General features: G+C 49.1%; 1 protein-coding gene across 2 annotated transcripts; it reads left to right on the plus strand.

The window, feature by feature from the left end:
- Positions 1–8091: 8091 nt before the first annotated feature.
- hey1 (hes-related family bHLH transcription factor with YRPW motif 1) lies at positions 8092–10311 on the plus strand. 2 transcript variants are annotated; one of them, XM_062445778.1, is made up of 5 exons: positions 8092–8288; positions 8492–8567; positions 8671–8754; positions 8926–9010; positions 9378–10311. In XM_062445778.1, the coding sequence occupies exons 1-5, from the start codon at positions 8203–8205 to the stop codon at positions 10079–10081; spliced, it is 1035 nt and encodes a 344-aa protein (XP_062301762.1). In that variant the 5' UTR covers positions 8092–8202; the 3' UTR covers positions 10082–10311. The 2 variants fall into 2 exon arrangements, with proteins under 2 accessions (XP_062301762.1, XP_062301763.1); XM_062445779.1 differs by having other exon boundaries at positions 8093–8288; positions 8929–9010.
- The last annotated feature ends 2019 nt before the right edge of the window (positions 10312–12330 follow it).

Genomic DNA, 12330 nt, shown 5'->3' on the forward strand with positions numbered 1-12330 from the left:
TGACTCCAATAGAACAATCTCTGTGCAAAACAGAAATGATCATTTTATAATGAAAATATTCATAAATTATTAATAACATCCACTAAAGATAGAAGAAACATTTTGACCCATGGTGTTTTGCTGAAACACCGATTCAAGAATACATTCCATTTAAATTCAAATGTATGTGACTGTGTCATTCATTTTTCATAATAATAATAATAATACAACTGGGGTGCACTACAAGTGACCCAGTAATATGTGTCCTCTCTCATCACCCACCAGTGCCCCTGCCCCCGGCCCCCACTCCTTGGGCCTGGGAAGCAGCAGGAGGGGGGGGGGGGGTCCCCGCTCCCAGCCAGGAGGAGGGGGAGGGCTACAGTAACTTTGGCAGACAGCTGTGTAGACGGGCCCTGCTAGCAGCCGTTACTGCAGGGCTGGGGGGAGGGGGAGGGGGGACGGTGTACTGAAGGGGGTGAGTTTCTGGGGTTTGGGCAGAGTGGACAGGGTGAGGAGCGGTAGGGGTGGAAAGGGGGTCGGGGGCCAGGGACAAGACAAGACAAGAGGTGGTGGGGGGTGCTTTGTGAAGGGTTGGTAGGGGCAGAAGGGACAGTATGGGAATAAGATGAGCCAGGGGGTCGGGGGTAGGGGCAAGGGAGGGGGTCAACAGACGGGACAGCGCTGACCTCCTCCTAGGAGTGTGTGTGTGTGTGGGTGAGAGAGAGAGAGCGAGAGAGAGCGAAGGAGAGAGAGAGAGCGCTTTTCCATGTGTCTAGTCGGAGGACACAAAATCTTGTCATGCGGTTGAGTTGTTGCCGAGGTGCCATCTTGCACATGGTGGATGTGTGTGTTCTTTGGGTGCATGTGTGTGTGAATGTTTGACTTGAACAGCCCTTAAAAGTGTGTCCTCCATTTCCAAGTCGCTTACACATTTAGCATTTATTCATCCACAATGCTTACGTCAGACTTTAAATGTACATGGGTCTTACGTCTTATGTCTGGACAAAAAAGGCAAATATTTATCGTATGGCTCCAAAGTTCTCAGGGGCTGCATGTATGATTCTGCCGGGGGACTCTGGAGGTGTAGTAGCTCTGGTGACAGGGGTGAGAGTGTGACCTCTCTGTTTGTGTTGCTACGCTGTGGGGACCTTCTTAAAACAGTGTTGTCAGCGCTACTCAAGACTGCTGTGCTCAGACGAGCGATCAAATAAACACTAATCAGCCTGTACAAGCCCCACACTGTGACTCTCCACACTCACACTCACACACACACACACACACACTAACATCAGTAAAGAGTTCACACACACAGACATGTTTAGACCCAGACAGCCGCACGCACATAGCATACACCCATCGTGCGTGGGATGAGACACACATTAACACACGACGCACACACACACACACACGTCACTCATAGCCTGAATGCAAACAAACCAGACCAGACAGCCTAATTGATGTTCAGTGACAAGACCTCTAAATAAGATAATTACAACATGTACTCACAACCCTGACAAACCAGGAATGAGTGCAGTGTATTTGTGTGTGAAACGGTTTCACGTGGCTCTAAGCATTAATTCCCACACTGTTTGACCTCTGCTGAACTTTGAACAAAAAAACACAGATTATCAGGATTATCAACAACAAATTATTCTGTTACAAAAAAATGGCACATTTCTTTCCGACTTTGGCCAGGATTCTCTGTGAAACATGCACAAGCATGAGGAGAGACAAGCGCTTTGGCTTTTGAGTGTGTCATGGAATTTCATCCGTTTTATTCAGAGCGTATAAACTTTGAGTTCTGGCGTAGGAGTAGGTATACTTATATGTGCGTGTGTATGTGTGTGTTTGTGTGTGTGTGCCAGTGTTAACTGTCCCATGTCATTACTGTAAGTCTGTGAGTCATGTGCAGGTTGAAGCGGGCCTGGGATAGTTGCCGGGTGATGCAAACGAACAGCCGTGGTTGTTTATCTAGCGGGACAACAGGTTAACCAAAGGCAAAACCAACGGCAGGAGAGGCCGAGGCAGCTGTCAAAATGACTTTGATCACCGGCGGTGTATTTGCTTATGTGGTTATGTATACAATACAAAGACTGTGGAGCCATAATGGTACGTCTTTTTTTCAAATCAGAATATCTCGTTTTTGTCATCTAACGCCTTTGCTGGTCTTCAGAGAGTTTCTGTCTGGCGTTGAGGAGAACCAGAGAGAAAGAAAGAAAAAAGAGAACTGCCTGACAACATTCACTGGAAACGCGCTCAACAGGAGAAACCCCAGTTAACCATATTAAGCTGTAGGCAAGTCGGACCAGGGATCACTTTAAGGCAGATCATACATAGCGGGCTAATACCTGATACTACATTTTGATTGCTTCAGAATGTTTCATCAAAGTCTCCACGCTGGGACAGTTTGGGGAGCTTAAGTCAGATTCCATGGTGATTGAGCACTGTGAGGAGGGCTAGGGTTTGGGGTTCCCGTCATTACGGTCAGACGGGATTGAAGTGGTTTGATCAAGATGGCAGACGGACGAGGGGGTCAGCAGGGGGGAACGCCGAGCGGGCTCCAGACAGGAGAGAGGAGACCTGCTCCTGCTCCAGGCTCCCTCCACAGCCTCGCTCACACTCCCTGTCTCTCCCTCTCTCCCTCTCTCTCTCTCTCTCTCTCTCTCTCTCTCTGTGCCCCTCTCTCCCTCTCTCTCTCTCCCTCTCTCTTTCTCTCTCTTTCCGTCTTCCTCTCTTCCCGGTCCATTCCTTCTCAATCTCTCTCTTCCTTTCTCTCTCCCTCTCTCTCTTTTCCTGTCTCTCTCTCTCTTTCCCCCCTCACTCTCTCTCGCTCTCTTACAATTTGAATCTCTCTCTATTTGTCACTTTCTCTTTTGTTCTGTTGTTCTTTCTCACTGTCTCACTTCTCATACTCTTTTTCTCTCGTTCCATGTCCTCGTTTTGTCCCTCTTCCTCTGTCTCTTCCCCCCCCTCTCTCTCTCTCTCTCTCTCTCTCTCTCTTCTCTCTCTCTCTCTCTCTCTCTCTCTCTCTCTCTCTCTCTCACTCTCTCTCTCTCTCTCTCTCTCCCTCTCCCTCTCCCTCTCCCTCTCCCTCTCCTCTCCCTCTCTCTCTATCTCTCTGTCTCTCTGTCTCCACCCAGACCAGACTAGACAGACTCAAGTCATGCAGCTGCACGTTTCACCCCAGGTCTGTTTCCGGGAGCGTCTCTTTCCCGTCTCGGTCACACACACACTCACAGACACACACACTCACACACACACTCACAGACACACACACCCTTCAGGATCGGTTTCACAGGATCACAGAGTCGGCTCTGGTTCCAGCCTGAAAGACCCGTCAGATGAGGTGGGGGGTGGGGGGGGGGGGGGGGGTGGGGGAGGTGGGCCCGGGGAAGGGAGGGGGGGGGATGGGGGGTAGTCTCTCACACAACCTGGCATTTGACCCCCCTCAGCCATCACCCTGGGTCAGTAGGTCATGGCCTTGTGCATGGGGGAGAGAGGTGGGGGGGGGGAGGGGGGAGAGGGGGCCGTTGTGCCAGGTCAAGGGCCAATCACCAGTGTGATGACGGCGGTGGTGTGCTCGTTATCGAATCAGGCAGCGTGAGCATGCGACTGTGTGTCGGTCTGTGTGACGGGAGACGGCAGACTTAGTGCTTTGGTTGCTGTTCCATCCCGTTACCGTACGTGCAGGTGAACACGCAACTGATGAAAGCGTTTTAGTCGTGTCCCGCGGCGTCTCGCACATATCTGAAGTGTTTATCAACATGGTGAGAAACTGGGAAGAGTTTACAACTGCCACCAGTGCCTGACGGCCTGCCAGACCAGGTGTTAGAAATGAACAAGATCTCATTTCCTTGGCCCCTGGGCACACTCTGTCTAACTGCTCGGAACTGAAATGCAATAGTATTTACCCCCGCCCCACCCCCCAAACTATCGCACACGCGCGCACACACACCCATGTACACACACTCTTTTCCCTCTCAGGGGGTGATAATGTGTGACCCCCCCCCCCCCCCGCCCACCACCACCACTACACACACGCGCTAAACATGAAACAGACAGCCTCCACGCGCACACACCTCGAAACGACCACCCAGCAGACGTCCCCATCCCACACCCAGACCCGCCGGCCCACCACCCCCCCTGTAACCCCACACTCACCCCACACACCTAAAGAGTTAGTCTCAGTCCGACCACAGTTTACATACAGAACATGAACTGGAGGGAGGGGGAGGGGGGAGGTGGGGGGGGGGGGGGGTTCTTCGACAGGCAGCCCACGGCAATCCACCCCAAAACATTTTTTCACATTTTTATTGCAAAAGTAACAAGTGAAAACACCTCTGCATATTTGGATGAGGATATATTGCGACACCCGTGAAGCCGTCACCGGGTATGCAGACTGGTGTGTTCAGTTCTTCGAACAACTGAAAGCGGATTTCAGGGACACAGACCTCTTTCTTGTCGTGAGCTTCCTCTTACCCCCTTTTTTTTGCATATATTCTGGGCTGCTGTTCATCATTCACATCACTTCCTGTGGACTCATGGTGGGAAACGGTTAAGTCCATCACTCTCCGTCCAATAACTGAGTACCCAGTCTCTTTACAGACATTGAATATAATGAGAGCTCATTGAAAGTAGATTGGCAAGGGTGGATATCCTCCCTCAAAACGAGTCCATCAAAATCGAAAGCGATTGAGAGGGATGGGGTGTGGTGAGAGAGAGAGAGAGAGAGAGAGAGAGAGAGAGAGAGAGAGAGAGAGAGAGAGAGAGAGAGAGAGAGAGAGAGAGAGAGAGAGAGAGAGAGGAGAGAGAGAGAGAGAGAGAGAGAGAGAGAAGAAAGGGAGAAAGCAGAGAAAGAGAGGGGCGCACCCCGAAACCGTTTCCCTTGGGAAGAAAAGGAGGGAGGGCGACACCGGGTGTCAACGGGTCAACATGTTGACACATCCTACACTTCCTGTATCTGCATACAAGCGCGCACACCCACACACCCACACACACACACACACACACACACACACAACGTGTATTCTGGATACAATACACACGTGATGTGTGATCCGTTTTGGACTGGACAGGAGAATGGAGTCTGAGGGGGTGGAGAAAGAACCCCCAAAACAAATCCCAGAAGTCCATGGGGGAAACTGACTGTGTCCGACGACCAGGACAAACAATGCCACCCTTCATCTTCTTAGGACAATGTGAGTGTCACACACACACACACACAAACGCACTCTTACTCTGCACAATGCATGTGTGTCACGAGAAAAACGCACGCGCATTGATAAACACACAACACAATGTGTGTGTGTGCGGTGGGGTGTGTGTGTGCTTGTGACACACACACACACCCTCGCAGTCCGTGTACAAAGCCAGGGTGTCCATGTCTCAAAGAGAACTAGCGTGCACTTCCTCTTCCAGTGGCGGAGACAAAGCTAGCCTTCCTCCAAGTGTTTCGCACTCAATGGCTGCCTCTATTTATAAACAATAACATGCACCCCCCCTCCTCCACTACCCCGTCCATCGTAAGACCCCCCCTCCACCCCCCTCCAAGGGCCCTAGGAGGTCCTACTCGGGGGACGGTTGTGATTGTGTGGTGTATTGTTTGCATAGGGGACAGTCTGTTGGTGGGGCGGACGTCCTGTGTCAGGACCTGAGCAGTGGTCACGAGCGCATGCGCTTGCATACAAACTCATACACAGTTGCGTGCAGCTCAGGGCATTGGAACGGCCCTCTCCAATGACAGTCGTTAGAAGACAAGCAGGAGCGCCTTGCCTGTGACAACATCCTCCTGACTGCGTCAACAACAACAAAGTAGTCATGTTTCAAACTCGATTAAACATTTGCCCGCTTCGAACTGTTGAACACTTGCGACCCACCAGCATGGCTGAGTGAGGCACTCCCAGCATCCCTCAGTATCCTCAGTCCCGACTCCAAGCGGACGCTTCAAACAAACAGCATGTGAATGTTTCTCAATGAGAAACCAGCTGTGGGCCTGCTCTGCTCCTGACTTGATTTGAAAATACAATTGCAATGTTTTAACTGTGTCTGTACAAGATATTGTGTGGAGATGAATCCAAAAATGGCATTTATTTTGAAATGAGACAAAGTTTGTACGAGGTGACCGAACGGGTGTGGAGGCAAGACACTGTCGACGTTTGCTTATTCAGTGCGTTGTTTTTGCTGCACGACACAATGTCATGTTGTAGCTGAGACCTTATTGCCGCACTGAGCTCGGAAGCTGCGATGTGGATATTTCACACCGCGCCTGAGCCGTAGAACTGTGCACATGCTTTACTGCGGTGCATTCCACGTGCATGACGTGGCTTGGATGAAAGCATCTGCTTCTTGACTTGAGCGTGGAACGTAAAGCGTAAAGAAGTGTTTCGGTGTTTCTGAAAACAGGGAGGAACTGAGTGAGAGAACAGCAGGAGAAGCCATCGTCCGTGAGCCCAGGGGCTGGAGGTCCGGTCTGATTCGCTCGCAGGGGCAGGAAACCATGTTGTGTTGCAGGGCCAGTACCTTCAAAGGCTGGCCTCTGAAAGGCACTAATCATAATCACAACATGTGATGAGACGCAAAAGAACAAAGCAAATAACAGCGTGGGAACTCTCGATGAACTTGAAATACAACAGGCGTACTGGCCCGCCCACCTCTCTCTCTCTCTCTCTCTCTCTCTCTCTCTCTCTCTCTCTCTCTCTCTCTCTCTCTCTCTCTCTCTCTCTCACACACACACACACGCATGCATGCAGACAAACACACACACACGTGCAGTCAAACCCCGGGAGACACACATGCATTGCCGACAAACACACACACACACGCGGACCGACGCACGGACACACAAACACACCGATACACACACACGCTCCCTCTCACAGACGCTGGCCCTGGTGGTGACCATCAAGGCAGCCGCCGTCGCTGTCACTGGGGGCGTCCCCACCCGGGATAAGAACCTGGGTTACGCCATTTTCTTTCACAGAGCGGGTATACCTGGGCTTGCCTTGCCTATCGGTAGAAATGAATGTTTTGCGGAAACATTAAAGAGATTGATTTCTGAACATGTGTCTCTGGCACAGATGCTGATGTGGTGTGAGGTCTTCTATCGTTGAATCGTGTGCTGGTCCTCATTCAGGGTATTGGTTTCAGCGAGTGCACAATATACAGTATTTGGGGAAGCTGTTTGTACTACCGCTGTGGGCAAAACAGCGTGTGTGTGTTGCTGTGTATGTACGTGTGTTTACGAGTGTGCCTACGATGGGTGTGTGTGTGTGTGTTTATGTAAGTGTGCGTGTGTGTGTGTGTGTATGCAAATGTTCCTCCATTGGGTCCCTGCAACAGATGACTCCTTGGGGACCCTTGACTAAAGCTACTCCTATCAAAGCACTCTAAGTGGATCAGCAGGGGTTCCGTCAGTTTGTCACGTGAGTCAACCCTATGTACAAACAAACACAACAATGCCTTTTGAAATGACGTAGTCTGTGTGTGTGTGTGTATTTGTGTTGTGTGTGTGTGTTTGTGTTGTGTGTGTGTGTCAAAGTCACCAGAGAGGGAAGTTAGGGAACCCTCTTAATTTCATTATGCCTTTTGTTGTGTGTGTGAGTGACTGAACACATCCACAGTCTTCGCGGTCTTTTAAGCATCTTTGCCGTGCATGATGTCGCTCTGTGGGGTAAGATTAGACTTCATAGCTTCCTGTTGTACACTACTTCGCCTTTGGATGAGTTAGTATTAGATTACAGGTTCACACGCTCACTCGCAGACCGCCCGTCGCCCCAACCAATTGGCCCATTCATTCCAATGTCGGAGACGGCCGTCGCCCCTGATTGGTTATCAGCGTTGGGCTAAGGAACTTTCCCACGGCTAGCGCGTGCTGACAGCCGGCCAGCCACCCCTCATCACAACCGGGACAGACAGCCACAGTGCTCGCGGACACACAGGGGCGGAGTGCGACAGTCACGGACCGAAAGCCTATTGGACCGCTGTCAAAATTATTCAAAGAGCCGGGGCGTCTTTAGGCCAACTGCGCTGTCACTTAAACCCACGGCCGCTTCTTAATTGGCTAGTTCTGTGCCAAGCCCCGCCTCTCTTGGCTAGCTGCAGCGTAGAAATGATACCGTGGGAAAGAGAATGCTTCAAACGGACAAGATCCAGGCATAGCGAGTAGAAGTCTGGGAGAAGCGCACAGAAGGACTATACCCTGAGCAAGAAGAAACAGCGGATAAAATGAAAAGGAATCACGATTTCAGTTCTTCGGACAGCGAGCTTGATGAAAATATCGAAGTTGAGAAGGAGAGTGGCGACGAAAATGGGTAAGTTATCTTTAAATGTGTGTCAATGCTCAAAGGTTTTTTACGACTTTTGCGTAAAACTCTTGCCTGTTGATCTGCTGTGGATGGAAAACTCATTCCCGCATATGGCATAAAAGTCAAAGCATGCATTGTGGTATACGTGTCTTGTATCTCAAATTATGCAAAACATTGTAACGCTTGTATTTATTTTTTCCTACGAAAAGGAATCTCAGTTCGCCTCTTGGGTCGATGTCTCCACCGACAACAACGCAGGTGCAAGCAAGGAAGCGTCGCCGAGGAGTGAGTACATCTTTCTAGTTAGCTTTGAAACGTGCGTAAAAGCCCAAGTCTTTCTTTCCTATTTTATCGAAGCCATGACTCAACAAATCAATTCTGCCTTCAGATCATTGAGAAACGTCGCCGTGACCGGATTAACAACAGCCTCTCCGAGCTTCGAAGACTGGTTCCCAGCGCATTTGAAAAGCAGGTACGGCTTGCGCGTCATGCGTAAAATGCATAGTCAGGTTTGCTTAGGACTTTTGGTTAGTGGCTATCATTGCTGAGGTGTCAATATTAGTCTGTTTAATACTAATCGAAATTTACAAATCGGCTAAACTACCACTCTTTAATTACGTTTTTTTTTATTTTTTTTATCAAGCAGGGTTCAGCTAAACTGGAGAAAGCAGAGATACTGCAGATGACGGTGGATCATTTGAAGATGCTTCACGCTGCTGGAGGCAAAGGTACAATCAATTTATAGTTATTAAAAAATTAATTAATTAATTGAATCACACAATCGATTGGTTATCGTATTTTGTGGAATCATTTCCAAGATTATGTAATTGTACAAAAGAAAAATTATTATTATCATTAGTCAACGTCTGCATGTTTCGTCGAATTAATTAATAATTCAGATTAGACCTCACGGTCAAACAAACGGAATCGTTCTGAAACCTTAAAGAACTGTCTTCTTTTTTCTCTCTTCCAAATACATTGCAAGAGACATATTCTTGGTAAAAAAAAATCCACTCTCCTGATAGACTTGTTTTGGAAGTTTGCCTCTAGGGGATTTTCTGACTAAACAGGTTTCTCCCTCCCTCTCCCTTGCAGGTTACTTTGACGCCCACGCCCTGGCCATGGACTACCGGGGGCTGGGATTCAGGGAGTGTTTGGCCGAGACAGCCCGCTACCTGAGTATCATTGAGGGGCTGGACAGTACCGACCCACTGCGCATCCGCCTTGTGTCCCACCTCAACAGCTATGCAACCCAGAGGGAGGCCCACTCCGGTCTGGGTCACTTGGCCTGGGGGTCTGCCTTCGGTTCCCCCCCTGCTCACCTGGCTCACCACCTCATGCTCCAGCACCAGCACCAGCAGCAGCAAGGGGCCACGCTAGCAACGATAGCATCGTTAGCGTCGCTGTCCCGTAGTGCCACCAATAGCCCATCCACCTCGTCCTCCAGTTCCTCCTCCTCCTCCACGCCCTCCTCGTCCTCCTCGTCCTCATCCACCGAGACTCACGTTCCCAGCAGGCTGGGCGGCGGGACGTCCCATTCGGAGCACGCCCAGGGGGCGATCCGCATCCCTCCGACGGCCGCCTCGGCCGGCGTGGCCCACCCCCTGGGGATGAGCCCTTCCTCGGCCGTGTCCAAGCTCTCCCCCCCTCTCCTGTCCTCCCTCTCTGCCTTTCCCTTCCCCTTCAGTGCTTTCCCCATTCTCGCCCCCTCTTCCTCCACCACCCTCAGCCCCCCCGCCCCTGCCGCCAGCCTAGGAAAACCCTATAGACCCTGGGGCATGGAAATAGGTGCCTTCTGAACGTGTAACCCCACCCCCTTCTTCCTGGACTGAACTCAATCCGGCTGAGCTGGACCTTCACAAAACAAGATTTGATTTTTATAAAAAAAAAGTTTCAAAAAAAGGTTTTGGTTTTATATAATACTGGCATCCTATAGAGGAGATAGCTATAGGATTTGTATTTTCTCTAGAGAATTGTGATTTCTTATGAAAAGATGGGAAAATGACAGTAAAAAGTGTTTTACAGTGTTGATTGGATCTGTGTGTTGTTTTCCTGGGAGGCCATGTCCACGCCCTCCTTTAGGAGTTCGGAGGTGTTAGCCAATCAAGAGAACGTTATCCAGATGGTCAGGCAGTCAGTCGCCCGTCAAGGTCTCAGTGAAACTGTCTTCTTTGTTTCCCAATGTATCGGTGCCTCCCCTAGACATTGTGGCTGTGTGTCTGCATATGCTTATGTTAGACCGAGATAAAGAGTACAGCAAATAGTCACTGAGGGTGTGTGTGTGTGTGTCAGGGCCATTGAGGTGTTAGAGGGTCACCCCCCATTTCACGGTAGTTTATGGGGTGGAATAACTGAAACCAGGTGCTTGTTTTGACTAAATGTTAGGAACAGAAGTTAGCAAGGGGGGGGGGGGTCGGTCTAAATTGGGATTTATCTGCACCATCATATGGTCACTGAGGTCCGTTTGTTTTTAACTTCAGCTTCCCCTGATTTAACTTCCCATCCCCTGATAGAAACCCACAAATTAAGTCATGTCAACTGTTCACCAAACAGACAAAAGGAATGATAAGCTTCTCTAAGTTAAGATCCCTGGTTCCATGTCCCAGTTGAGAGCTGATGGCTGTAGGGTTTGTATAGAGTTATGCAGGACATTTGAATTCAGCTATCACATCATTTTCGTACTGTAGAATTACATTCCACCGTACATCCCCCTAAAGTGAGTTTGAGAATGCTCTTGGAAGGCCAAAACAGATAAAAACATCATTGTAATGATACAGATACTGTTTTAAATAGAATGCAGAGCTGTAGATTTGTTTCTATGAAACACTGGACCCCAGTGGTTTCCATGGCGTTACCAACATCCGTCAAGACCATGTTTGCTTGGTGTGTGTCACTGACGCATAGAAAGTAGTTTTGGACATTCAATTTTTGTGATGTAGAAAAGCGATGACAAATCACATTTCTTGGCTTTACCAAGTTGATTTTGATTTCCCTGTAATAAAAGACCTATTAGAAAAGAGAACTGTCTATGTATTTTAGAATGACTGGAACTAAAATAGAAAAGTTATTTTTAGGGTTAAGGCATGTGAATGTATGTGGGTGTTTGTGAGTGTTCGTTTATTTGTGTGTGTATGTGTGTGTGCGTGTATGTGTGTGTGTGTGTACAGGAAACCATTAACAAGGAGGGGATATCCTGGACAATAGCAGCCTGACTGGGCCCTGTGCGTGGGAACTTGGGATGGAGGGGTGGAGGAAGAAGAGAGGGAGGACGAGGAGAGGGAGATGAAGGAAAGAGAGGGAAGAGAGAACGAGAGAGAAATAAATGAGGGGAGAGAAGCAGGTTGAAGCAAAGGGGGGGGGGGGGGGGTAAAGAGTGAGAGAAGGAGAAGAAGTGGAGAGAGAGAGTAAATAAGCTGGGGAGGAAAAAGGGAGACAGAAAGAGGGAGAGAAACAGAAGGAGGGGGGAGAGGGGGAGGAGAGAGAGAGAGAGAGAGAGAGAGAGAGAGAGAGAGAGAGAGAGAGCTGTGTGGTGTTGTCCCAGCCATTACTGGAGCTTGTCATTCTTCCAGTTCCTTAATCTCACACTCTGTCCACACTTAGGCCGCTGCCTTAAAACAGTGACAAAATTGCTCCTTTTTCTCAGTCCTCCTTCAACCTCCCTTCTTTTAACCACCCTTCCTCCCTACTTCACACGCCCTTCATCCAACTGAAAGTTTTTCTAGCACTGAGGTAAGACTCAGCAAAGTGTGATGAGGTTTCGTTTGGCTTAACTGAGCAATGACTCAAAGATGTTAGATAAAAACATATGCTTTGTCTCCACCCCCTGGTTACAAGTGGTATTACAACTCTGGTCCTACAGTGCCACTTGAGGTCTGAAATTGAAATACAATTTAAAATTCACTTTGTGACAATAAGGAAGCCCAAGTTAAAATATATGTCTGAAAAATGATGTGTGTGTATACTTGTTGGTTAAGGTTAGATGTGTGCAAACATGCTGTACTTTACAACAGTTGTTGGTTGCAATGCAAAAAATACACCCAAGTCATGC

Source organism: Osmerus eperlanus, chromosome 20 (genome assembly GCF_963692335.1).
Source record: "Osmerus eperlanus chromosome 20, fOsmEpe2.1, whole genome shotgun sequence".
Classification (NCBI taxonomy): domain Eukaryota; kingdom Metazoa; phylum Chordata; class Actinopteri; order Osmeriformes; family Osmeridae; genus Osmerus; species Osmerus eperlanus.